The sequence below is a fragment of the Gambusia affinis genome, linkage group LG21, assembly GCF_019740435.1.
Source record: "Gambusia affinis linkage group LG21, SWU_Gaff_1.0, whole genome shotgun sequence".
In the NCBI taxonomy this organism is placed as follows: Eukaryota; Metazoa; Chordata; class Actinopteri; order Cyprinodontiformes; family Poeciliidae; genus Gambusia; species Gambusia affinis.
Genome location: NC_057888.1, coordinates 12,495,736 through 12,523,504, shown reverse-complemented (window position 1 = coordinate 12,523,504; position 27,769 = coordinate 12,495,736). Strand labels below are relative to the sequence as shown.

Genomic DNA, 27,769 nt, shown 5'->3' with positions numbered 1-27,769 from the left:
GTGTTTCTCTCCCTCCTGTGTCTTTCCAAAATCAGTTCTTGTTTTTTCTAGTTAATAAAGTAACTTTATGTTTCATCATAAAGAAAAGTGTAAACAAAACAACAGGAAAATGTGTTGCATAGTACTTGCATGGAATATGCGAAAAGCCTTTCAGCAGTGCCTCTCTTGCCAGGATTGTCACACGCTCTGTCTCTTCTTCCCTGCAGGTTTCTCCAGGTGCGCCCGGCCTCTGTTGAGGATGAAAGGTTGCTGGTGGGAATTGTGACATTTTTGAATGCCTACTTCAAACAAATTCCCACAGAGTTTACCTCTGACCAAGGGGACCAGGACCTATGCTGGATATTGGAGCTGCTTCTCAACCAGGTCCAGATCATTGACACTTTATGGACAAGCATTAAAGTAAAACCTGCTGCACCAGTGTACTGCTCTGCTTAGGTTTATGGTGCTGCATCATGTTTGAGTGATGCAATAGTTATGATATGGGACTGTTAGCTTTAATATGCAAATATAAATGAGTAATTTCTCATCAGTTTCAGCCATCTGAACCATATGTGCATCACATCTCCACAAACTAGTTTTCTAAATAAGCTCCTCAATGCAGCTGCTTACAGTATATACCGGCAATCAAACCCTGAGTAAATCAGGCAGATCGATTAAAACACCCTGAACACATTACTGTCTCAAAACAACAGAAAAACAGCTTTTCCCCTTAGACATAGAAGATATTATTTTCTAAGCTCTTAAAAAAATGTTGGGGCTCTTATTTCGAATTACCCGTCTGTTATAGGAAGGAGAGCTACTTTCTGTCTTTAATCAGTCTCACCTTGGTTTTCTCATTAATATGTGTGTAAACAATAAGTCCTCCCCCGGTGGCTGAAGAAGACTCAGATTTAATGCCTAGTAGGGGTTAGCCTCGCTGCTCTCTGTTTTTCTGTAATTACTGGGCTGTTTCAGGAACATCTGTCGCCTCATATACCCCCATGAAGTGTGCACTCATCAGTAATTTTTTTATTTTATTTTATTTATTTATTTTTTGCTATGTGGCAGCCAAGAGATTTTTTTTTTGTTTTAAAGAAATACAAGTGTTTGGTGAAGCTGTGCTAAGAGCTACTTGTCTCAAATGTAGAAGAAGCAAGGAAAGATTTCAGTATGTTCCTTAGGATTCAGGCATTTTCAAAAATGTCAAAATTGGTGATAAAATCAAGAGTCAAATTTACCTTTCAGCCACTTTCACTCACTAATGATTAACTTCCAAATAAGAGACAATAGATAAAACTAACTCTGATCTAGATGCTAATAATTCAGACACAAACATTTAATCTAAGTTGATTATAAATCCAAGAACTCTCATGAGCTTATTGTTTTTTCCAGAAACCCCAGGGGAATATCAGTTTATAACTTGTTTTTTAATGCCTAATTTTGATGCTCGAGGGAAGAGAATTTGTTAACATTCCCCTCATGACCTATTAAAAAGAACACAGACCCTTATTCAAAGTCTGCTTGTTATAGTTCCATCTCTGATAAAGTCGGGCAGCATGACAGAAAATCTTGCAATGGTGACAACATGGATGAATCTTGACTTCATCAGTCTTCCTAAGATAGTCTAAAATAGTCCAATATGTGACTGTTTTCCATCGTTCTGCGATTAGTGCCATTTTGGGCATTCCAATTTGTGTCCATTGTGAGCATGTGCTGCTGTGAAAATATTCCTAACTGCATAAAAATTACATTAACAAGTAAAATGCCAGTTCACAAAACTCTAAATATACTCCGAAGATTAGTCTAGTTTACATTATCAATCTATCTTTAAAGGCGTTTCCTTTTGGCTTCAAAGATACTCTTATAAGATTCATTAATAACATATAAATAAATAACATATCACATAACTCATAACTATTGTGACTAACAGTGTTTCCACTTCCCTTCATCATCATGTAACCCTGAGTTTGAATTACTGAAAAAACCCCAAACTGAATTATAGTATTTTGAATTAAGCAGATTTGCAGACAAACCACTTAATTCATTTTTCAGTTTATTCTCCATAGCAAAATTCTCAACCCAGTAATGTATTTAAAAATATTTAAGTTGAGTAAACAAACTAATAAACACACTATTAATCTATTTGAATAAATAATTGATTTAGATAAATGAAAATGAGTTAGAAGACATTTAAATATTAAGCACAACATCAAATTTAATCAAATCATACAAATTAACTCTGTTTATCCACTAATTTCCTAGGAGACTGCTGCTCTTCTTCATTTGCTTGTTGGTATGGAGTCGCAGATGTTGACTCAGAGTTCAGAAGATTCTGAGGAGATAAAGAACCACATAAACCAGAGACTGCAGAGAGAACTCATAAAGTTCTTTAACACGCTTCTGATCAGGCTGTCAAATACAACTGACAGGTGGGTTAATATCAGACCTAAATCTGTTATCTTTTACTTTAACATCCTTGTGTGTTATTTTATCACTGTTTGTTTCAGATATGAAAAGATCCAAATGGTAAATCTTGAAGAATGAAGAAAGAAACCATCCTGTAATGTTTTTCAGCTTGCCTGCTGTGTAAGAATAATGATAATAAAAAAAGGAAAGCGTACTAACATCAATTTCTGTCGTCTATTTTTCTTTCTCCTCTGCCTGTCTGCTTTGCTTCTTTTCTCGCTGTCTCCTTTCCTGTCTGTCCAGGCTATGTTTGGCATTAGCAGGTCCCTTTAAGAGCCAGCTGGCGCTGCGCTTGCTTCAGAGCTTGCGGTTGTCTGATGCCCCGCGTTTCTATGGCCTTCCCAGCCTGGAGAGGGCACTGCAGGGCATGGTCAGTCTGACTGCCCAGCCTGGCTGGAGCTTCCACTGCCCTGACCTGGAGCCCAGCTCCCTCTGCTCCAAATATCTCAGTGGATTATTAGAGGTGAGTGTGAATGCCCCCGTCTTGTATTTGTGTGTGTGCTCATATGCTCATGTTTGGAAGGGGCTTGTGCCAACCTCCCACTTGTTATGCAGATATTAAAGTGCCTACGGAAATGTTAAAATGGTAAAACATGGAAATTTCCGAGGAATGAGTAAATATGCAGCAAAACGGACTTGTGTGACATGAATTGCAATTGACAAAAACCTCAGCGATCAGACGTGCCACGCCGAGAAGATGCTGATGAGATTAATCACCCTCGCTTTTTCCATCTGTTCAGTTGTGCAACAGTGCGTAAAACAATCGACTAACAAAGTGAAGACCAGCCTGTAACAACAGGCACAAAGGTGTCAAAAGTTCGTTGACACCCTGTGGACTCGCTTTGTTTACATCATAAATACGCATTTTTGTTTTATTCTAATGCAAATGTATAATAATGAAACAAAAGTGCATATTTAAGAATAATTTCTTTTTTCAATTAATCTAAAACCACAGAGTTATCCTCTTTTTAATTGTCTGACTGGCCTCTCCACTGACTTTTCTGGCAGCGTGGGGTCTTAGAGCTCTGCAGGCCTTTGGCTCCTCTCTCCTCATCTGCTCTTCTGTGCAGTTTCACATACTGATGGCACACAAAAACAAACTAATTAGTCTCTCAGCTGTATTAAAGTTTCATTTGGATGCAGTGCTTGACGAACATACAATTGGCTCTGAATAAGTATAGAACTTTACAGTAAGCTGAGGCTTTCGAGTTTGCTTTGTACTGTCTAGTAAATGTTTTAATGACGGGCATACTCACTAGCCAAATCTGTCTTTGAACTATATTTTTGTATGACGTGTAATTTTTAGGAAGACTTTTCTGTATCACTCACACAGGTGATTTCTTCATTTTATGTTGAGTGGAGAGGGAACTCCTTGTCATTCATGGGGAAAGGTGTGACAAAGAACGCCATTATTTGCTTGCTTCACCTGTCCCATGAGATGATGATTGAAAACAAGGATAAGGCAAGTCTCCTTGTAATGTTTTATCATTATAACCTAATGTAGCTATAATAATTCTTTTATGTTGTAACTACATTGTAATGACACAACTCATTGTATTTTTATGTGATGAACCAACACAAATTACGACATAGTTGTAAGGTGGACAGAAAATGTTTTTAAAACCGTTTTAGAAATATGAAAAGAATATAGTGTGTTTATATCCATCCATTTTACTCTGATACCCCTGAATAAGATTCAGCAAGTTGCCTTCTGAAGTAAGGTAGTACAGGACAGTCCTGGAAGAAAACCTGAAATTGAATGGAATTCAATATTTAAAACGGATGTTCCTAGAAGCTCCTTTGCCAGATGTAAACTGTTTTATCTCCAAAGAGGAATGGATACAATTGTGCACAGCTGATAGAGATTTGCTTTTAAAAGGGTTGTAGCTGCAGTGAAAGGTTTTGTTCTCTCTAATAATGAAATCTTTATTTCAAACATGTAAAATAACAAATGTCAACAGATAAAATTATTTAAAGGGAATAATAACTAATCATAAGCTTTTTTGCCTGTCACATAAAATCCCAACATAACAAAATTGTCACTTTTGCAAGGCACTTTTCTATGGATCTATGGACGAGTAGTTTACAGAATGTTACATTTAAATTGAGCTTTTTTCCAACATTAGGACTTCATAAGCCAGTGGTCTTTTGGGGCTAATGGCACCACAGAGGAAAGTAGCAGCTCTCAGCTTGGTTTGGCGTGGCTTATCCCGCTTTGGGTGGACCGAGATCAAGAGGTAAGGCAGTGATTTTTCACCTTACCTTCAGGAACTCTCAACTTTTGCATGTTTGACATTTTGGACATTTTGAAACTCATACCAAACGTATTGCAAAGTAAAGTGATTTCCCTGACTTATAAGGAACCAGCGGGCTTTGATGTACCATTTTAACATGTGTTTTCTCCTTTCCTGTCAGGTGAGGTTTGCCAGTCTGAGTTTAGGCGCTGCTCTCTCCTCCGTGCCCAGCGGCTGCCAGATTCTGTGTGCCAGCTGTCAGAACATCAGCGGAGGTCTGTGGGGCACGCTGCTCAACATCCTCTTGGATCAACAGGAGAGCAGCATGGTTCGCAGAGAGGTGCTGTGGAAAAAACTCCCTCGCGATGAGAGAGTTCTTTGTTATGTTTTTACTACATTACATGACTTTTCACAATGTGTCAAAATGTATCTATTTGAGTATTTACCACTTTTATTTCAGGGTAATGTAACTTATGATCTGTCACCTTAAATAAGCAAAACCACTCAGGTGCTCAGAACAATGTATTACCAACCAAAGACAGGCAGATGGCAGTGTTGCTGGTGCAGTCCACCTTAACCCAGACTGTATGTGTGTGTTTCTCCCTCTCCTTGGTTTGCGTGTCCAGGCTGTGTTTATCTTGCAGAACTTGCTGGTGATGCCTATGCCTGCCAACGCAGAGGAGGCCAAGGACTCCCACTGGCAGGTCAGCAGATCTGCCTGCCAGTTAAAAGCCCTTTTACAGACCATGAACTTTTTCTACCCCTTTTCTTTCTGTTTTCTTCCATCTGGATCTGCTCTCTTACCCTCCCCGGATCTCTTGTTTATAGAGAAAACTGCTTTTGAGTTCAGATCAGCCATGTTGCTGAATTAAATATAAATTTAGATTTAGGTGCACGCATAGAGAATTCACAACCAGATTAATTAAGCGCTCAGTCAAAACTCCAAAGGCATTCTAAAAAAGGATGCAGTTACTCAGATAGAGAACTGTATGTGTGTTTATAAAGACGGCGCAGATGGAAGTTCTCAAAAGAATTTGTGGGGGGCAGGAGGAGAATCTGAAAGGATGGAGGTTTGTGAGTAGCTGTGTGGGAAACGTTTGGGGAAAGAGAAACAAAAAATCTAGGACACACAATGTCATTTCTTTGACATTTTTGAAATGTCATCTATATCCATGTTGCAACTTAACTGATGTCTTTCATCTCTGACAAGTTTTTTTTTTTTTTTCCTATGTCAAAAATGTAGGAGAACTCAAACTAAAGTTATTTTTGTCTGTCTTTTTTTTTTTTTCTTTCCCCCTTCAGCAGCCATGTGTCCATGATGAGGTTTCCGGTGTGTCTTTGGTGGGTCTTCCAGCACTGCAGGCTCTGCTGTACCACTGTCAGTATTTCCAAAGTGTGGCTCTCTCTGCCTCGACTTGCTACCGTGGCAGGTACACCTTCGACCTGCTGCCACGGCCTGGTGGGAGCGGTAATCCCAGCCTTCAGGAAAGCTCTTTAGCTGGTAAACCCTGATTTCCTTACCGTCGTCATGATGGATTACAAGCAAAGAAAAGGATTACGCTTGTTAATACCCGATAACTATGTGGCACATTTGTGTGTTATTGTGTTTAATTCTGTGTGTATGCTGACTTAGATTCAGAAAATTCCCTGCTGCCTTGGAGATGTGACCCCGAACCTAGTGTCAACTCTGGAAGAAGTTCCAGCTCCCTTTCTACTTCAAGCACTGCAGTCAGCAATGCTCTAGTATGTAAAACCATCCGCTTTGTTTGTTCGTTTGTTGATTCACTCATTCCTTTGTTTGTTGTCCATCCATCCATCTCAGGGCTTCCCCCAGAAAACTTGCTAAGCCTGGTGCCCGGGGCGCGAGGGCAGTCATCCAGCCGGCCACCGTGTTTTTGAGTTAAAAAATGTTTAAAGTTGACAAGAAATTTGCAAATATTACTTGATAGTTATCCATTTTTGGAAGACTGGAAGATTAATACTTAAACACCAACTTTAAAATCTTAAAAAAAGACATTAATTGAAAAAAAAAAAAAAGATAAGTTAACGATGCTAAGCTTGGTGGGGGCACAAATAAAGCCTGGCGGCCCACCAGGCTTGTAATACATTGAGGGAAACCTTGCGTCTGTTCATTGGTGCATCCATTAATTCATCCATCCATACATGCATCTTTAGTTTTTCAACCTCACTTTTTTCTGTCCTCTTCTTCACTGAAAGCTTCTCTGGTTCTATATTCACGTTCTAACCATAGTAAAAATCTGTACCATATATTCATTTTTATTTTTATTTTCTTCTTATGTTTTTGGAAATTGGGAAAAATGAAGTAAGAACTCAAAATGTTTGAGGCAGTAAAAGTAAAGGATTTTGAAATGGGGGCTTATTTTCCCCATTTTTAAGGTCTAATATCTTACCAGGAAATGAGACATTTATAATTCATTGAACATTGGGTGAGAAAACCGACAGGATGACTAAAATGGGTTCTGTTCAACACAAGAAGGTATTATATTCAATAAAGTAACTGTGTCTTTTTCATAGTTTTTGTTGTTGTGTGGTTGGTGTTTTTATTTTTTATATACTAGAGTCATATTCAATACATTTGAATGTTAATGAAAAGTTAATTTACTTATTTCAGTAACTATTGATACTCGGCTTTAACCTCAACAATAAAATCTGTGATTCTATGTCATCTCCTCCCGTTAGGTAGACCTACTGATGTACTAATTGCAAATGTATTATTATTATTATTATTATTATTATTATTATTATTATTATTATTATTATTATTATTATTCAGAAAGCGGCTTTTTGATCTACACAAGCGCCTCCTATTAGGAAAGGTTCAGGAATGACCTTTTACCCACCTGTAACCCTATGAAATAATAATTTTCTTGTGGTTCTTCCTTGGAGATGAAGTTTTCATTCTCATATCTTCAGTTATATTTGCTCATCAGGAATAAAAGAAAATACTCAAAGATTTTGGAAAGGGGAAAAAATTATGGTAGCTTAGAAATATCTGTGTCTAGGAGTTCTAATCATATATTCTTTGAGCAGAGTTCTGTTGATTTTCTGTTTTTGTTTCGTTGACACTAATTTCACCCCTAACGGATTGTTCCGACAGATCGTATGAATTGGATAAATTTCCCTCAGAATATTTCAAGTGAAATGACTCCTCATGCTCTCCTGTTTTCTGTTGCAGAGTAAAGGTTCAAGGCTGAGCACTCCCAAAGTTTCCTCCCCGGTCAACATCCCAGACGATACTCCTGCCAGGCTGATGGCTCAAGGTACTACAAGGAGAAAAATCCGTCTGGACTTAAACTCACCACATAGACTTGAATATTGTCTGTCTTCGGAAAACGCGACCCGTGATGTGTACGGGAACAGTCATAAACCAAAACCGCTGTGACATACACAATTCCGAGAGTGAAGCTCTCACTTCTCGTAAATTTACCTCGGCCCAAGAGACAGACCAGGATGTGATTCAGTGGCTTTTGACGTGTCTCGCAGGTCAGAGTGATAGAGACACAAGCAACTCAAGTGCCTCACAGGACTCCCAACCAGGCAAGCCCTCAGGCATGGAAGCGGTTGTCATAGTAACTCCTGACCTCTTGACAGCCCAGTGCGGCCTGCTGTATAATCTGCTAGCCGTCCTGCCAGACTTCACCCTCGCTGCCGTCCAAGAGAACCAGCTACTGCCGGTTTTGAGCAGGTAAAAGGCCACAGGTTTTGATCGTCTCTACACAACATCTTTCTAGAATGTTAAAAGTAAAAAAAATAAAAAACTATGACCGACATGTTCAGTGTACCATGTTGTACCTTTATTTCACCATTTACACTGATGTGAATATAATATGAATGCTATTGGTTCTCTATTCACTTCTTTGCAGACAGACTTATCCCGTCATATTTCTTTCTCCCTTTCAAGTCTGGTAGATGTCGAACTCATGGAGAAATGTCTGAGCGAGCTCAGGACTCCCGGCATCCTTCCCGGAATCAGAGAAGACGTCAAGCGTCAGGTACACAGCACAGATCGGCTCAGCATTTGGGGAAGTTTTCCAGTTGTTTCTTTATTATCATGATCCACCACAAAATACGTGGGTTGGAACTCTGTGCCAGTTTCAGAACAGGTTATCTAAGTGCACCTCCACATATTCAGTGTGGGTGGAATACTTAACAAGCTTATGCTGGAAGCATACAATTGGGGTTTGTCTTTTCACCATAGTTACCATTTTCTTGTTTTTTCTCTCCAACTTTGACAACTTAACAAATGATTTTTGTGGGGCTGGAGGGTGTTATTATTTTACCTGCACTTTGTTAATCTGTGTCCATTTGTGTGTGGCTTCTCAGTTTGTCACGGCAGTTCGGTTCCTGTCGAGCTTTTGCAAACTGCTGCAGTCTTGTATCATGACAAGCAAGGAGCTGATTGGCCAGATGGACTTCCTGAAGCTTCTGTTGCCTAATCTGGTGGCTGCACTTATGCTGGATACCACATTATTAGGTGGGACTCTCATGCTGTGATTAAATAGATTGCATACAGTGCCATGAAAAAATAATGATACCCCATAAATATTTTTACACTTTTTGCTATAACCACAAACATCTACCTTTTCTGGGATTTTACGTGATAGACCAAATCGATTTTCTTTTTTTCTGAAACGGAAAGAAAATGTCCTTCAATCTTTTCACAAATAAAATGTGAACTTAATGTCAAATCCTGCCTTCCCATGATGAATTATAAAGAACCACAAGTGTTTCTGGGTATGCAGCTGGCAGCTTTGCACATCTTTACCCTGAATTTTTTGACTTCATTGGGGAATACAAAAAGCTGTGCCAGGTTGGAATGAGGGAGTATCTGTAAACATATATTTTCAAGACAGTGCTCTCAATCTGTTCAGACTTAGCTCTGAAATTTTGGCTATTCTAACATATAAATATCGTTTGATCTAAACCGAGCCAGATTTACAGTCTGGATTTAAAGGAACTCAAGGTTTTTTGGCTGCTTTGGAGTTTTCTGTAAGTCTGTTCAAGATTTGAGGATCATAGAAGCTGAATTATGCTTCTCTGTGTTTGATTCTGGGATGGATTGTAGACCGTTACCTGAAGACCTTAGTGGCCTGGAAAGTTGATGCAACATCAACAGATCTTAAATGTATTTGGGTACTAATCCATTCAGTGATTCAAAAACTAACAAAACTATGGACTTAAGAACTTGGCTGATGTGCTCTGTCTTCCTGGTTTTAGTGACAACATGAACAGCAGCAGGCACTTGTTTCTGGTGCAGCAATCAATGCCACTAAAGATAAATGCATCAACGCGTCTCGCTAGCTGTGTTTGGCTGCCACGTAACATCTCAGTTGAGCGCATTGATGTTTGCGGTTGTGGCATTGCAAAATGTGGAGAGGCTAAACCGGTGCGAACCCTTTCATGAGGCTCTTTACGCTCCCTATACAGATGACCTATACAGATCAGTCGTGTTATGTTTAGCCATTTTCTCAGCTCACTCTGCAGCTTCACAGCTTACCTCTTTGTGGTTATCTGCTCTCATAAAATTTGTGAGTCACTCCTTCCCCTCCTCAGACGCAGGTACGTGGGACGCGGTTTGCGCGTGCTGGACAGACGTGTTTACGCTTCTGGCTACTCTGGTGAGGAGAGGCGGCTCGGCAGCTCACCCATCTGTCTCTGCCGTGCTGGGCAGATGCTGGCGGACATTCGCAGGTATACGGATACCCTCTCTGGGAGGGAGTTTTAAGTGATGAACATAATTTTGCTGGTTTAGAGGGCGAAATTATTTGTGTGATCATGTTATGGATCGCCTCTCAGGTTTCTGTCTCTTTAGTGAAATTTACACCTTCATCTTGGCAAACAAATGGAAGAATAAAAATGTTAAGCATGCTAGCTGCATCCTTACTGCTGTATAAATGTTCTGTAACAGATGCGAGGGTAGGATAATTAAACCACCTCTACCCCTCCTACTCATATCTTCCTCCCAGATTAATGACGCAGCAAGGACGTTTAATGAGTCCAGTAAAAGATGAATGCGGGGCCTTTGTGCTCATGTGTGTTTTTGTCAGCAAGGATGTTTATGACATCTGGGAGTTCAGACAAATTTAGATGATTAGTTTGCGCAAGCTGCCTCAGTCACAGTCACATATCCAGCTGTCACTGGTTTTAAAGTTTTGATTTGCTTTATTTATTTTTTTTGTTGTCGTCGTACTGCGACTCAGAAAGCATTTGCCATTCATTGCAATCGGCAATTTTATTTTTACATTTTTGTCTGCAGGAACGCTATCACAGTGTCTGGATGAGAAAAAGGCAGATTTGTTGCTCCACACAGCAGCTCTGCAGTTCCTCTCCACAGTTTTCACAGAGGAGACGAGGCTCTGCGGCACAGAACTCCAAAGCTCCACATCCAAGCACAGCAGCACTCTGTCAGATATCCTAAATGGTCCCTCTGCCAGTGAGCTGTGTGAACTGTTATTGCAGGTAGGTGCGAATGTTACAGTCATGTGATAGTTTGCTCAGTTATCAGAGGAGCTGTTAATCCCAGGATTGCCTGTGTGTTCGTGGCAAGAATTTTAGACTTCAAGAAAGGTGTTTGAGGGTACAGTAACACTAACCTGTTTGTTGTTGTTCTCAGAGCTTTGAGAAAAGGACCTTTCAGGACCCTTTAAAGAAGCTCACAGCCAGAGCTCTGATGACGCTTCTGGCCTGCAGTCCCACAGCTCAAAACCACGCAGCCACTGGTAATTCCCCAAAAACTCAGCTGTCATCTGTGTGACTGATTCTAAAACCACACACATAAACTGTGCAGCAGCCTGTGCCACGTCTTCCTAAATTAAACTCCAGACAGCTCCCTGGCTGTTTGTGTTTGTGAAAATGTGTTTGAGCTGCGAAGTGTACCGCTAATTTTGTCTTATTGCAGTATTAGTGTATGCATATTGTAAAGAACGGCCTGAACAACAATAAGGCAATAAATTATGCAAATAATTTAGGTGCCAACCATTTAGGCTGCTTGTAATATATTATGTGGCGCTTTTTGTTTGTAGCAGCCTAAATATTTTTAAGGATTAAAGAAAGTGGTAAGTTTGTCAAATTAGTAAGACGGAAACAAAGATTTTTACTTTTTTCCCCAGTAGCTGGACAGACTTCCTCATTTTCTGAAGTCTGCTATAAAATCGAAGCAGAAATAAATCATTACATTTATTGCAAGTCATGCTGTTATTGCAACAATTACCAGTACTATTACATATTGCATGCTTTTCTTATATTTATGCACATTTACACTGGAAAAAAGCTTTGCCTCCGCACGTTTCTTCTTTCATACTCAAATGTTCATGTTACAGAATGAGAATTATCTGAGTAAATGCAAAAGATAGTTTCCACACATTCTACCTCTGATTGGATAAAAAAAAACAACAACAATCTGAAGCATTATGGTAGCCTAGTCAAAACTCTGAACTTAAATCCGACCGACAAGCCGCCTAATTGCCTCAACAGGCTGCATATGTTGGATTCCCTCTAGCATTACTCATTTATAATAGTTCTACAAAACAAAACAAAAAAAAGACTGGTGCAAAATTCCTCTACAAAATAAAAAGGTAGTTTTACTTTTTGGTTGTTGTTTTTTTTTTGGATGGTTTTATGTCATCAGGTATTTGCAGTTATTGCAAAAAACCTGATGGCAGTTGTTGTGGCCAAGGGTAGCATGACCAATTATTCAGCTTAGGGAAAAATTACATTTTTCTGTTGTTGTTTGGATAGATTGCAACTAACATTGTTAATGGGTTTTTTTTATTCTAAATGAAATCACTTTTAAATTGCTTGGTTGAAGAAAAAAAAAAATTATGATTTTGGAAATTTTTGAAAGTGACAAAAAAAGTAAAAAAAAAAAAAGAATTTCGAGGGAGACAAATACTTGTTGTTTTTAGCTACTTTTTTGCCCTTGCTGTCTTGTGTTCCAGCCGGTTTAATTGACAGCTGTGTGGAGCAGCTGAAGCAGACTCATTCCCACCTCCACCTGGAGTCCATCCGACCCAGCAAGGCTTCTACCCGCAAAAAGGTGAGCACAGGCCAACGAGAAACCTCCCATCTCAGCACATTTTTAAGCTCTATGTGTTTGCATTTTTCCCCTTAGTTGGGTTAAATAACAAATTGAGGCTGTATCAAAGTGTTTTTAGAAGAAATGCTTTGAATACATACTGTACAGTCTCAGGTGTTCTCTAATTATTTTTTTTTCAAGTGTTTAATGCAGCCAGGAAAGGCTGTTTTGAATCCAGAACAATTAAACATGTTGCTTTTTGTTTTGTTTGTTCTCATATTTTCAGGAAGGGGGCCATTTAAAAGAAGTCAAGCTGACTGCAGGGATCCTGCGGAGCGCTCTTTATTGCAACGATGAATGCAAAGTGAGTTTCTATGGCTGCTATTAAATTCCTCACAGTTAATTGGTTTTTAATGGAACCTCGCAGTACAGGTGCCTCCAAATGTGCAAGATGCTGCTAACATTTTCACTCGCGGAGCTCCTTCATTTCTCCGTTTTGTTACTTTTAGAGGAAATCAGCTGTTTCTTTTTATTATTCCTTGTCCTTTACATTTAGAAGATATTGAGCCATTTTAGGCTGATTACAGGTATCTTTGTCACCATCAGGTTATCACAAATGTGCCTCTTTTACTCTGCAAATACCTTTTTCTCCTTACAAGTACATCAGTCTAATCTATTTATGTGTATAGGTGGTTGCTATGGATGCCCGTTTAGCTCTGAGACTCTACGCTCTGTGGCCTTGGTTCTTATTGGACGACCCCACAATGGAAGCTGTCCTGGAGCTCCTGTGTGTGTACACAGCCGATAGCCAGCCAGGTGGGAACGAGATGTTGCGCATGTTGCGTCTCTCTGAGTGTTTGTGCCGGCTCTGCGCCTGTAATGTCGCCTCCTTCTGCGATTAGCAATCTCACTGAGTCATACACACTTTGCATCAAAAGTCCCATTGTCCTCTGCAATGACCACATCGTGTTTCACTGTATAAGAGCAATGCGTGGTTTGCTTGCCGGTAACAATGGGCACCGTGTCAGAATCGATCAGGCTGCATGTCAGTCTCACTGCAGTTTCAGGCCAATGGGACATGATGTGGAAAACAAGAGAACATCTCTGCCATGTGTGAGATGTTTCTGTTCGTTCTTGCCAACCAGCTGATTTAGGGAAAAAAAAGAACAAACAAAAAAAAAAAAGAAAAAAGACTTCAGTTCAGAAGAACAAATTTCAAGAGAAAAAACAAGTTGGGAAACAATCACTCATGCGTCACTTGATCTTTGTGTGGATTCAGTTATGTGTCATTGATATAAAGTTTCTTACAAAAGTATTCATTTCAGTTAAACTCTTGTTGAATTTTATCATGTTACAACTACAAATTTTAATACATGGTCGAGGAATTTATATGACAGATTAATTGTGAATAGGAAGAAAATATAAACAATTTTTTGTAAGTACAAATGTAAGAAGGCAACCCAGCGCATGAGAAGTCCGACCCGCAGTTTTTCAGTAGTCATGTAGTGGACACCATAAACAGACGGGAAGAAGTGTTCTGGTTATGTTTAAGACCACAACTTTCTGACACTTTCTGACAATATAATTGGTGAAAAGCTAACATCACTCCATCTGCACAGTGCAACATGGAGGTGGAAGCATTATCCTGTGGGAGTTCTGTGAAGCTGGTTAGATTGTTGGAAAGACAGATGGAGTTAGATGCAGACCAAACCTGAAAGAAAATCTGTTTTTGTGTAAACTGTATACTGGTATGTAAAGTCCAAACCTATATCCAATTTAAGTATCTGTGAAAAACTTACATTTTTGAGAATTGATTTTTCATAGAACTACATTAGAAAATACAACAAAACTTTCTGTTATAGACGTACCAAGACAGATTAGCTTAATCCCAAAAGACTCTCAACTGGAATTAACAAGGAATGGTGCTTTCTAAGGGAATACAGATATAAACCACGCTTTTCAGATTTGTAAGCTGTAAAAAAAAAATTACCTATTTTTGTAATCTATTCCTTTCACTTTCTAATCATGTCCTGAAAGCTTCTACAAGACGCTGGAGTTGTTTCATCTGTGAGTAACGGAAATTTCTCTTGCTTCACTTCGAGCAATTTGTGATAACCGGAGTTCATAAGTGTTGACAGGTTTGCGTAAGTAACTCTAAACGTGATTGGCAGCAGTTCTTCAGTGGACGTGTGCACACACTCGGATCTAAACTGACTTTTTCTTTATCCCCCTCCCACCCCCCTCCCTCCCACCACATCAGCTCAAGCTGGGAAGCTGCAGAAATCAGTGAAGTCAGGCACAGTGTCTCCCTAAAGGTTAACCGAACAGCAGGTTGGATTTGGGCTTCATGCAGCCTGGCTTGGTATTACACCATCCACCCTGAGGCAACCACCGAGTCTCCTGAGACGCCTACGTTTCTATTCGTTCTTTCATCTCCTTCATCCGAAACTTCGTTAGCGTTGCTAGTTTAAGTGGAACTGTTGTTTTTTTGGTTTTTTTATCTGTTCCCTCCCTGCTTATTTTCAGGAGATATTTTTGTAGTTGCCTCAAAACCTGTTCTCACAGACGCAAAGAACGCAATAAATTCTGCTCTTATTTGAGATGAGACGTTCCTTGTATTGCGGAGTACTTGATTAGATTTAAGGCAGCACTTGGGATGCTTAAGATCTTATCAGAAAGATCCCGTGTTAACCCTCACCAATGTCATGATGGCTTCCTGACAGGCATAAGCATAACCTGAGGCTAACAGTCGCATTTGAGGGACCATTCTAGGATTAATGTAACCAACAAGTTGTGATGTTGTCAAATGAACAACATCCACTAGTGTCAGAATGTCATGAGTGATTTTTTTTAAATTATTTTTCTCTTCAGTTATCTTTTCCTTCTTTGATTCCTTTTGGTATTTGCATTCCGGATGTTTCTGCATAATAAATATCATCTACAGCCTGAGGCTACTAAGCAAAAATAATTTGCCTCCCACCAAGAGTCAGAACACCACAGTTCCCATAATGAGGCAGTCATTTCAAGGTGAACCAAAATTAGCAAATGAAAATTGCCACAAATGTGTTAAAGCTCTCTTATAAAGTGAAGAACTTCTGTTGCATTTCTGCAATTAAACAAATCAACAAATTATTTATTTTTCCATCATCATTTCGCTGATTTATGTTGAAACTATTTTTAAAACGGAAAAAAACCCTAAATGTCAGTTTGCTATGCAGTGATTTAGAGGTGGCCAGAGTACATTTCTGCTTCAGGCTGCCAAGCTCTTCAGCAGAGCTGAGCGGCTCCAGTAATGTTTCACTGATGCACTTAACTATTCTTTCAAGGGACGAGCTGTGTGGTTATCAACAGCGGTAACTTTAAATGACACTCAAAAGCCTGTTGCTGGCATGAAATTGCAATTCAGAATGTTAATTGGCCTGAGTGCTCCGTTATATTTTCTGTTCTTTTTTTTTTGTAGATAAGATTGCTACAGATTGACATAAAACAAAACGACACAAAAAAGTCAATTAAGGAAATGTAAAATCCTTAAAAGTCGTGATCCGAAATTTAGTAAGCCAGTTTACCCATAAAGACTTTTACACAGTGTGATTCATTTCTGAAGAGATGCGGCACTTAAAATGTTGGAATGTTCTTTAAGCATGGAAGCTCTGACTTGATGATTTACATTTTATGAAGACAGAAGAAGTCTTTTAAATGCTATGTTTTATGGTTATGAAATGCATAGTTGGCTAAGTGTATCTTTTTATTTTTTCCCATTTATGAAAAAAAAATTTTTTTTCTCTGTTCCCAGCATGCAGTTCCCTCTGTGTCAGCAGCCCCAGTGGGGTGCCAGGATCTAAGGGCTCCTCCAACGCCTCTCTGATGCACTCAGTCATGAAGCTGAGCTCTCTTGCCCCAGACAACAGCCCCATCCAGAATCTATCCTTCTCTCTCCTGACTAACCTGGTTGTGTCACGAGACTGTAGGTGCATCCTGCAGAAGGTACAACATTACTAAAACTAAAGTAGCAAATCCTAAAGATTACATGAGTTATAGTTTTTTTTTTCTTTTTAGAGGTAAAGTTGTGTCTACATTACAGCTTTTTTTTCTTACTTGGTAGAATATAATTTCTGAAGGTAGTGTTTAATGAGGTGATCCATAATGCTATGCTGTAATCGGTCTCTTTTGTGATCATTTCCTGTGATTCTCAGAATAATTTCCTTCAAGCCTTCCTGTTGGTGCCGGTCCCTAAGGTGGCTGGTGCTAAGGCCTCATCGGTCGGTGGTGGTGGTGGGAACCTCCTGAGCCTGTGGCTGAGATTCCTAGTCAGCCTGTCCGCCACAGAGGACGGGCAGCAGAATATTCTGAAAGTGTCCGGAGTTCTGGAACTGCTGGCCGAACTGGCACCGCATCGACCACACGCACTGCTCACCCTTCACAACCTCTGCTTCTGCCCCGCCGTCAAATCACATGTCATGACTAATGGTACGGAGCAGAAGACAGGTTGAGATTTAACTATTACATACAGGTTTAAAAAGCACTTTGGTGATTGTTAAGGTCATCTTTTTAGTGTGCTTTTCATGAATGCCGTTCAGTTTGCTCATTCCCCTATTCAGCTGAAAGTCTGGAATTTTTTTTAATTTTTTTTAATTATTTTTTATTATTTGTTTGTTTGCATTCCTACCCCATTACTTTGACGCTCCAAAAAAGGAACTCTCCAGTATAGACATCACACAATTTGGGAATCATCTACCTGTATGCATATTAATTGCAGTAGAAGTACAGCAGTGAAGGCCTTAGGTCTTTTATCGTGATCATTAGTGAACAAGCAAAATCATGAACGACAAATATATAGACATTTATATATTATAGGTGGGAGGTCATGTATATAGACAGTATATATGTATACGAGTACAAGTCATATCAGTCAAAAAACGAGTCCTGAAGAGGAAAAGAAAAAGCGCATATAAGTCGCATCTGGCTAGAAGTTGCAGCCAAACTATTAAAAAATATATTTAAAAATTGTGACTTTTAGTCTGGGATATACAGTAGTGCAGTAATAAGAGAAGCAGCCAAGAGGCCTATAATAACTTAGCAGGAGCTGCAGAGATCCACAGCTCAGGTGGAAAATGACTTTAGCATTTTAATCTAATAAAGATGTTTTAATATAAAAACATTTGGAGAAGTTCAAGGGGAATAAACACTTTGTGTAGGGTCTGTACCAATATATTAAATTAAAGTCATAAGGACATTATTTCTCTCTGATCATAAGCAATATTTCCTAATAAAAAGCCATTTATTCATGTTTCACAAATCATCGCTGCATTAGGCTTTTGCTGTCAATTAGTGAAGTAATTAATCAATTAGTCACAGATAAATTATGTTCAGAGCTCTAGGGAAGAACCGAATACCAAATTAATTTTATAGCATATAGAATTCAATCTCTTATTTTCAAAATAATGTATACAACGTGTGACAACAATGAAAAGCATAACAGTTTTGGGTAGCAAAGTCAGACCAGGTAATTCTAACATTAGCAGTGTTTTGCTGCAGTTTCAGTTGTATGAAGATGAAATAACCAAAGGCTGAGAGAAAATGAAAGCGGAGGAAGCTGCTGAGACTGAAAAAGCTTGTGCAGGTGGGCAGATGTGTCCCACACAAAGTACACTGCAGGTGGTGGTTGAAGGACCAGCTGCGTGGAAAATGTTGCGTTACCACATTTTTTGTTTCCTGTGGAAGATTTGACATTTCCTGTGTCAGCTGTGGGTTTTTTTAGTGAGACTGAGATCATATTTATGATCACATCATTTGAATTGTTGTTGTCTGTATCCCTGCATCTAACTTTGTTTTTCTATTTTTCTTTCTTCTTTGCGTCCATTTAAACAGTATCATGATTAAAACATTTTAAAACAATCATGTACATGATTGATGACGTTATGAAGATTACCGATTATCTACATGTTTGTGTTCCAGATAAAGCCATGAAAGTTTTGTTATGGTGTTTGGAAAGTAAAGAGCTGGAAACCTGCTGCATCGGAGCGTCTGCACTGTGGGCTTTACTCCACAACAATCAGAGGGTACACACACTAACACACACTCGCAATACTCACCTCAGTATTGCTCTGAGGTGAGTATTGCACCTCAGATCAATGCTAATCCTCTGAGGTGGTCTATTCCCTTTGCTTATATCCTCTCCAGTAAAGTCCTAATTTATCTTTTTGTTCTCATATTTAATTTAATGCTTTCATGACAACCTGAAAAACCTTCTTAACAGCTATTATGTCCTCACATTTACATACACCCACTTCCTCAAAGCATTATAAGCAGAAGTTATTTTTCTGAATCAGTTTTTTTTTTTTTTTTTCTCGACAGGCGAAGACTGCACTGAAATGTCCATCTGTTCGATTAAAAATCCAGGAGGCACTGACCGTCTCCAAGAAAGGCATGTGTGTTTTCATTTTGATGACCAAATAACGCGACTTCCACACACCAGATTTTTAAACAGTGTTTAGAAATTTGGGTATTCCCATCAGAAGCCATGAGTGAAAAGGAAAAAAAAACAAAAAACATGTACTCTATTAATTTTCTTTTTGAAATAAATAGTATGAGATTGAAATGAAAGCCTTTTTTTAATGAAACATGAAGGAATCTATATTAAAATTTGGCTTGATTCCCTTTTCAATTTTAAAACAAAAGCACTTATCGACTGAGAAAAACAAAATAAAAATCTTATTTGTTGTCATATTAATAGGTGGCGTGTGACAAATCCTTTAATGTGACTGTTGGAGGTGCTGTTTCCTCCTTAAACCTATTCACTGCAACACAAATCCATATGAAGTAAAACATACAGAATGAGGACCTATATAAAATTGTGATGAGCTGGGAGAGGATGAGTAGTTAAAAAAAAGAAAGATTTTTTTGTAATTGCATTGAGTTCAGTGTCAAAACCTCACCTTCACCAGTGATTTCACAGGATAAAACTTATATTTTATTAGTGTAATCTGAGGAAGAATGTCAGGAAAAAAACTTCAAATCGTCTCATTTTCTCCTCTGAATATGAAACAAAAGCCTAATTTAAATTTCTGCTAATTTGTTTTTCCTCCACTAGAAAGAAAAATGTCTAAATTTTCATTTAAATTATACTTTAAAATAAAAATCAAGGAACTGCTTGTGTGGTTTTTTTTTCTAGTTGTTTTTTTCTTCTTTTGTTTAGCACTGCCATTGAGAAAATCTGATTACCTAAAGATGCATTCGTCAAAACTTCAACAAACAACAAACCTTTTATTTTGTTTTTAATATTTTTTTGTTGTTGTTGTTATTCTGTTCTGCAGATGCAGAGAAGAAGCAGGAACCTTTGAATTCCTACCTGCAGAAGTGCCTGGATCAACTTTCCCAGTTGCTAAAAAGTTGAATGTAATTGAGGATTTTAATTGTGTAGTTTTGTATCATGTTTTGTTATCTATGAAATATGTCATTTGGATATTAAAAGTGTTGTCAACCTTTCGTCCTTGCCTGATCTCATTTATCAGGACTTGGCTGGCGTGTGGCTTTGAACTCGTCACTGCGGCGACGGTGGTGTTTGGCAGCTGGTTCACACCGAAACACGACAGTTTTTGTGAAAAGCCACAAACTAGAAACATTTTCAAATGGTGAAACCCAACATTTAGAGGAAACTATCACATTTATTATTACTGAATGTTACTCATCTATTAGTGGCAATTCTATCATTTTTTTTTTATTGCATAAAATGCATATGAATACCAGTTTTTCAGTGTTAAATTCCATGTGGTGAAAACTTCATTATAAACCCCAACATGCAGAATGATGTCGTAAGTTTGCCATCCAGCCCCAGTGATAAAGAGCCTCTCTGTGTTGAGCGGGCCAGCAGTGGGACACCATGAATTGTGGCCCTGTAGCTGAAGTGCTTCTCTGTAGCCAGAGACGGAGCAGGAAGTGCAGCTTGGGCGCCTGTGCACTCGTCTCATCAATGCTGCTTTCATTCTTCCTTGGTGGGGCAAGATGGAAGCTGTACAAAAGGACTACTGGTACTTCATGGTACTCCTCTTTCTCCCTTTTCTTAAAGGTAGGAATATTTTTTGCTTTACGTCTACAAATTTTTCAATCTGATCAGGTTATATATTGTGTGTTTATATTTGTTATGAAGCAAATTCATGGGAAACTTGTTGATTGTGACCTTCTCAGTGGTGTTGTGATTAGTAAAAATAACTTTTTATTCAATATATGACGTAGTTTTATGAATTTAGAAACTATAGATTCGGAAAAATACAACAATCTGGTTAATTTTGTTGTGCTTTTATTGAATTAAAACATTATGCTGAACTTGTGTGATGAAATGTTCTCTCATTAAGACTGTTAGATGTTTTATTTGAATATTGAAGCTTTATGACAAGCATATTGTGAAATTGTGAATATATATATATATATATATATATATATATATATATATATATATATATATATATATATATATATATATATATATATATATATATATATATATATATATATATATATATATATATAATATATATTCACAATTTCCTTTTTACAGCCTGGACAATTTCTTTTGTAAAAAAAACCCTGATTGCTTCACCTTTTGCTGGTTACCATTGAGACTAGACTATTGAAAACTGATCAGCTCAATTACAAAAACTGTAAGAATGTGAACCATATTTTTACTGACTTTTAGCCCCAAATTACCTTAATGATCAAAAAGCAATCACTGCTATTGTGATTAATATAGAAGAGTTGAATGGTTGCTTCAGAAGAGAGACGTGAAAGTAGGTGTCATTTCTTTGACAGCACCGCTTTTCTTTTCAGAAAATCAGTGTCGGCATCAGCCCTGGGATTCAAAAGAGCTTAACAGGCAAGAAGTTTGCAGCTTGTAAGATTGAACTAAATCAACCGTTTATTGGAGGGAGAGTTTTGAGAAAAACGTCAGAGTGCCCAAGGAAATCCAGCAGGTGCTAGAACTTAAGCAGGGGGCAACTAATTGAGTTGCCACCAACTGCAGAGTTTGCTATGAAATGGCAGCAGTCTGGTTCACGTTTTTCTGTAGCCATAATAAAATAGATACTTTTGGAAGCTAGTATGATAGAAAATAAGTGACTTGTGTCTAAGAAAAACCTGGGAGAGAAAGGTTTCTTATGAATTTGAGCTGGCTTGAAATTTTGTGAAGTATATAATGAACGGTGTACCACAGAAAGAAGGTCTAACAAACCAAGGTTTTTCTGTCTCTCTGCTTTGTTTGCCTTTGGCCGTGAGTGCTTAAATCTGAACCACGTTGTGTCAAAATCAGAATATGAACAGTAAAATTCTTGTCTAGTTGCAGTCCAGCAGACAGACGTGGAAACGGTACGGCTGGAGGAAGGGATGGTGCTGACCTGCGTGTGTCCCTGGGACGGCCAGCTCAGCATGGTGTCCTGGACCAAACCGCCAGACAAGAACCCCATTGCTGTGTTCTCTCCTGAGTTCGGAGTCTCCGTCCCTTACACCTACTGGGAGAGAATAGAGTTCCTGAGGGCGATGCCTATGGATGGAAGCATTGTCTTGAAGAACGTCACACATCAGGATATCGGGCTCTATCACTGCTCTGTCCAGACGTTCCCTCAGGGACCCTGGACTAAGGACTTTCAGGTGGAGGATTTAGGTAAACTCCATGTTTTCTAAGACCCATCTGCCTCTACCCCAAAAGAAACATGGGTCGTCTTTTAATGTTTTCATTCTGAGATGTATTTTCTTTCATCCTGCAGATGAGCCACCAGAAGATAACAACAGCACAGAGCCCCCTCCTCCAGAGGAAGTCATAGTAGACTCAGAGGTGGTGGCCGAGGAGAGCAGCAACCTCACCATCAGCTGCAAGCACCCGCACAATGGTACCATCTACCAGGTCATCCTGGAGAAGATGCCGCACGGCCATCCGTGGGTCATCATTGGCATCTGTAAGAAGGTGGAAGGGGGTCTGGTAGGCGAGGACTACAGCGAAAGGGGCAGGGTGAACTGCGCCGACAGCCTGGATCTCAGTCTGCACCTGACTGACGTTGCGTCGGGAGACGATGGTTTATATCGCTGCACCTTTAACACGGACGTGGGGGTGCAGACCACCGTTGTGCTGCTCAGAACAGCTCCTCCAGGTACACCAAGCAACACACCGGATGTGAAGTCAGCCGCTCGAAAACAGACGCCGTATCATTTCCCATGCTTACTGTCATTTGCACAAGTATGCTGCAGCACATACAGAGAAATAAAATGGCTTATGACACATTTAGAGGTGTGAAAACCACAGGACCCTGTTCATTGTATCAACTCACGCTTAGAGCAGCTGTAACATGGCATTACGTGCTGGTCTGGTATGGTTCAATTTATCTGGGTAATGACATAAATTCAGATGTCATAAGAAACAGAAAAATCTGTCATTACAAACAGAAGTTGAATTTCAGATTATTTGCCTAGTCTTATCTACAGTCATATTCAGTAAATTAGAATATGCAGTCCAATGAAGCTCATTTGTTAGATTAAAAGTACCTTTTGAAAATTGACAACCTTTATACACTTTTCATTTAGGCACATTGTTGAATGATCTTTTTTTTATTAGTTTGATATAATATTCAAGTTTTAGATGTGTTTTTTTTTAAAAGTTGAAATTTATTAATTATTTAAAGCATCCATCTGTGTGTAATTAATCATTAGTGTTTCATTTACTGATAAAGCTCCTGAAATAAATTGACCTTTCAATAATATTCTAATTTATTGAATGGCCCTGCAGATATTTCACATTAAATCATTTCTTTTCCAACCAGGTGGATTCAGTCTGTCCCAGTACATGCTGTATGTTTACATCGGAGCTGGAGCTGCTGGACTTGTTCTATTCATTTCCTTCCTCATAATTGCCCTGAGGCTAAGGTATTGTCAGTTAAGGCAATATAGTCTTGTTTTAAATTTGTGTGCGTTTCATTCTTTTGTCTCATAAGTGGACCCGTGTGTGTGTGTGTGTGACAATCATCACAGGAAAAAAAAGCGGCGAGAGGAGTACCGAGTCAAACTGCACACCACTCAGAGACAGGTAGGCGTTAGTTTGTTCATTGTATCAACTCTTGTCTTTACGCTCGACTCCTTCAAAGCCCTCCCTCACCTCCTCATAAGACACGCGCTTAACTACAAGGCTGTTCCACTTTACAACTAATGTTAAAGCAACACGTCCCATCTGATGCAGAGAGCTTAACTAGTGCCTTGCCACCCCAAGCTGTGCAGTCTGAAGAATCTGGAAGAGAGCTGGTGTCAAAAGCATTCCGATTTTTAAAAAGTGACACAATCATCCGTTAGCCGTGAATTTTGTTGTTCAAAAAGTAATCGTGCTCTTCACTTTGACATGTTGCCGCAGTAAAATCACAAAACTCAACATGTTCCACAGGGATTATGTGATTCACCATAATCTGAAAGTGTGTTGTTTGTATTCAACCCCCATTAAGGCCTGCACAAATAGAGAAATATGCTTTCTTTCTGTTGCCTGTAAAAGTGTACTTAAAGATTTTTGTTTCTTTAGACTTCTTTCTGCTGCCCTTGGATAGAAAACACGTTTCTCTATTCTTAAGGATCATCGGGGCTTTACTGTGATGATCCTGACTACTCTAGGTGGTGGCAGCATTACGCTGTAAGGACGCTGTTCTTCAGCAGGAACAGGGAAGCGCATCAGTCTCTAAATGGGGTGGACATTTATCCTCCGGAAATGAGAATTCTAAGCGTAAAGCCAGAGCCACACAGAGCAACAGTTTTAATCAGAGCATATCCATGTGTCAGCAGAAAAACGAATTTGTGTCCAGACTTCAAAATCTCTTTCACTCCAGTCTGACTGAGTTGAGCTAAACACTGTAATAGCAGCAAAAGTGTTTCTCAAAGGTAAAGAACTCAGATGGGCTGAAAATAAATGCATGCCACACTTTTCAGAATGTAATTTGTCACACAGTACTTTGTTGATTTATCACATATTTTTGTAAAAAAAAAAAAATACCTTTATAGTCGCTTTATAGTAATAATGTGGCAACATGTGCTAAAAATGTGAGAAGCGTGGAAGCTTTTGCAAGGCCGCTGCATTTTTCTGTATTAACCAATCAGCTGCACTGCTGGTAAAAAAACCTGTCATGTTTGTCTGTCTGTTACCTTAAAGTCTACTAACATCCACTACTGCCTCCTCACAGCCGAATATCTATGAGAACGTCCCTCTGTGTCCCAGGATTGTGAAGAAATCCAAGCAGACTAAAAGCTTCCCCATCTATGCCAACCTGCCGGCCGGGCGCTCGCTCCAAACCAAACGTCAGCCTCAGGATAAAAAAAGGAAAGGCGTGCTGTAACTCTTGTCGCTTTCTCACGTCTGTCACCGCGCTCTCAGCTGTTCACACCCCATTCAGTGTACATCAGAGCGGGGATAAATAAATGTCAGCAAGCGCAGACTGTAATTATCCATTTGAGTTTTTAATCAAATGCGGGGATCACGCCGGCACTGTTTAATATTCGCACGGCGGTTTGAAATGAGTTAACAAGCCGGTGCTCATCTCGGAGTCAGAAAGCTGACGGGGCCTGTTTGGGACCGGCCTTGCTCCCCCCTAATTAAATGTACTATGTAATTATTGTTGAGGGGATGTTTGCTTTTTCGGCAAAACAATATTTGACAGTAACCATCACACAGGGGAGAAAGACAAAAGCCCGTATAATCATTCTTTTCTCTTCTCTAACCCCCTCCAAGTAAAACGATTGACAAAAGCCTGTGTAATTGCCCTCTTTTCACTTTCATCCCTCCTGGTTTCCATTCAAAGCTTGACAATAGTGTCTAATCATCTAACGGAGAAGAAAAGCAGTCGCTCAGCAATGTACAGTCACTTGAGACTGCTTCTTTCCCCTTCCCCAACAGGCTCTCTGACTGCATTCTAGTTGCAGCACGCCCTCAGTGTGAAAGCTGAACTCTAATTAGCAAATCCTGGGCTGCAGTTTAAATCTCCTTTTACCCCCTCTGACTGCTTTGTGATGAATATCTGTGTTTTTTTGTGTGTTTTTTTTATTTTAATTTCCCCCTCCTTTGGTGTATAAAATGTAAAAAAAAAAAAAACATCAACTGTTGAATGTTATTTCCCCTTTGTATTTATTTATTTTATAATTTTTTTGAGTTTGCTTTTGTAAATCAATGTTTGCGGTGTATGGGAGCTGCTGTAAAAATTAAACTCTGTGCTGTTTGTAATTTAATTCATTTATCTCCATAGAAATGGAGGCAGTGGCAGAGGCAGTAATGGATAAGCAGGTTATTCTGCTAGGAAGCAAGACAAATGTGGAACATAAAGGGACATTACAGTTTTGGATTCTTGCGTTTTTCTGTTTTTGTTGTTGTTGTTGCTTTTGTTTTCCCTTTGTGATGTTTTCTGAAGAAACCGTAAATGTACATTTGATGATACTTGAGATTCTCTGTGTTCAACCAGCTGTATTGAAACTGATAGTTGTGACTGATAAAGACTCCTTATGACAGAAATAATACCATGTCTATGTTTCTCTGTCTTATGGTATGGGAGTGTGTGAAAAGAAATAAAACCACTATGCTAAAAAAAATATGCAGAGTCTAGAAGAATTAAAAAGGAAGCGTTAACCAAAAACCACCGTCTATTGGAAACTTGAAAGATCTACGTCATGTGGTATGGCGTCTCTATCTCCTTTTTAGTTGTGTTGATTATTTTTAATCAAATGGAGCAAATGAAATGTGCTTCATTTTCTATTTGTTAAAAAAAAAATAGTGTAAAAGCTCCTTTAGTTCATTTTTTTTTAAATAAGTGTTTTAAAAAGCGTTGAGAAATAAAAATGCATAGGAGCCCTGACAAAATTATAAAGTACCTCATACTTTTTTGTATTCCAGCCTTTGTTTGTTTCATAGGGCTATAAACTGTGGGTTATTTTTTAAAAGTAGGTTTATCTACTTTTTCTCCACAAATATGAAAAAGAACTCAAGTGGTTTTGGTCAATGTTAATATGTTTCTTTACTTTGTTTGTCTGTAAACCTAAAAAAATTGATCTAATATAAATAATGGTTCATTTCATAAAACATTTTTCTAGCATGCTTATAAAGCTTGATAAATTATATATAAATATTACTTGTAACGGTCAGGTAGACTTTGTGGCTCCAAATAAGTTTTATTTAGCAGGAACCGGAGAAAGGCTCTTAGATTGCGAAGGTCTCTAGCCCCTTTCCTTGGTAAGATCACTCTGTCTGTACTTGTCTTGTCTGGCCGTGAGTCATATGGAAAAACTATAAATTTGAAAGTTGCTGTTTGTGTCTAAACCAAATTTAACAGGTTCAATGTTAAACAAGGTCAGATGAGGTCATGTCAGGTTGCATCCAGCTCCTTCCTCAGATATTTACCCCAATCTTTTTTTTTCTTTTTTTTTAATAGCTGCAACTACAGCTATTAAAATAATCTAGTTGTCAGGACAGGTTACTACAGTAGTTAAAGTTTTGGAGAATGTTATTTGGATTTACACCAAAACAAAAACAAAACTACAGCTTGCTGATTAGATGTAAATTTTCCAATTAACATATAATGAATTCATCTTGGTGCTGGAAAGACGAACATTTTAGAAACAGCAAATCTTCATATTCAAAGACAGGCTCACCGTATTTCCTGTTGGTTATTTAAGACGTGTTTGCTGTCGGAGCTTCCTCAGTTCTCGCTTCTAGGATTGAGACGCCTTCGACTTATGCCTTAAGAGAGGTTGAGGTCACACGTGTCACTGACCTGGTTCACCACAGTAGTGGGCGCTTGCTCCTGTGGGTTGTTCACCTACTTGAAACGTGAAGCACAAAGGCCACATGAATCAAGATGTAAATGATTCTGCCTGGGGAAAGGAGGGCAGGCTGGATTGTGTGAGAACACTGCCTCTGTTCAAAGCAAAATCACTTGTTCTCTCTCTTGTAGGACTTGCTTTGCATTTAACAACACATTTTTAGCTGTGGTTCTATCATGTTTGGCAGCATAGGTAAACCCCACCAAAAAACAAGAAATCATAACAATAGAATGTG

General features: G+C 38.9%; 2 protein-coding genes across 8 annotated transcripts in view; both read left to right on the top strand.

Moving 5' to 3' along the window:
* Positions 1-20,199, top strand: part of rttn (rotatin) — a 36,947-nt gene extending 16,748 nt beyond the window's left edge. For 2 of the 5 annotated variants that reach the window (XM_044104709.1, XM_044104707.1), the window contains exons 26-49: positions 207-363; positions 2,242-2,408; positions 2,689-2,908; positions 3,779-3,907; positions 4,572-4,682; positions 4,861-5,019; positions 5,306-5,383; positions 5,982-6,180; positions 6,313-6,422; positions 7,876-7,960; positions 8,184-8,385; positions 8,602-8,692; positions 9,024-9,174; positions 10,254-10,391; positions 10,957-11,159; positions 11,314-11,419; positions 12,638-12,735; positions 13,001-13,078; positions 13,404-13,530; positions 16,508-16,698; positions 16,908-17,181; positions 18,670-18,773; positions 19,069-19,138; positions 20,028-20,199. In XM_044104709.1, coding sequence (XP_043960644.1) covers positions 207-363; positions 2,242-2,408; positions 2,689-2,908; positions 3,779-3,907; positions 4,572-4,682; positions 4,861-5,019; positions 5,306-5,383; positions 5,982-6,180; positions 6,313-6,422; positions 7,876-7,960; positions 8,184-8,385; positions 8,602-8,692; positions 9,024-9,174; positions 10,254-10,391; positions 10,957-11,159; positions 11,314-11,419; positions 12,638-12,735; positions 13,001-13,078; positions 13,404-13,530; positions 16,508-16,698; positions 16,908-17,181; positions 18,670-18,773; positions 19,069-19,138; positions 20,028-20,107 — 3,328 coding nt within the window. In that variant the 3' untranslated portion in view covers positions 20,108-20,199. The remainder of the gene's footprint in view (positions 1-206; positions 364-2,241; positions 2,409-2,688; positions 2,909-3,778; positions 3,908-4,571; positions 4,683-4,860; positions 5,020-5,305; positions 5,384-5,981; positions 6,181-6,312; positions 6,423-7,875; positions 7,961-8,183; positions 8,386-8,601; positions 8,693-9,023; positions 9,175-10,253; positions 10,392-10,956; positions 11,160-11,313; positions 11,420-12,637; positions 12,736-13,000; positions 13,079-13,403; positions 13,531-16,507; positions 16,699-16,907; positions 17,182-18,669; positions 18,774-19,068; positions 19,139-20,027) is intronic. The other 3 variants (XM_044104711.1, XM_044104710.1, XM_044104708.1) reach the window with 3 other exon arrangements.
* Positions 20,200-20,609: 410 nt separating this feature from the next.
* cd226 (CD226 molecule) lies at positions 20,610-26,233 on the top strand. Of its 3 annotated transcripts, none has more exons than XM_044104780.1 (6): positions 20,610-20,779; positions 22,043-22,366; positions 22,470-22,850; positions 23,517-23,619; positions 23,725-23,779; positions 24,947-26,233. In XM_044104780.1, exons 1-6 carry the CDS (start codon positions 20,716-20,718, stop codon positions 24,971-24,973), a joined length of 954 nt encoding a protein of 317 aa, XP_043960715.1. In that variant the 5' UTR covers positions 20,610-20,715; the 3' UTR covers positions 24,974-26,233. The 3 variants fall into 3 exon arrangements, with proteins under 3 accessions (XP_043960715.1, XP_043960716.1, XP_043960714.1); XM_044104781.1 differs by having other exon boundaries at positions 20,611-20,779; positions 25,968-26,233; XM_044104779.1 differs by having other exon boundaries at positions 20,614-20,779; positions 24,912-26,233.
* The last annotated feature ends 1,536 nt before the right edge of the window (positions 26,234-27,769 follow it).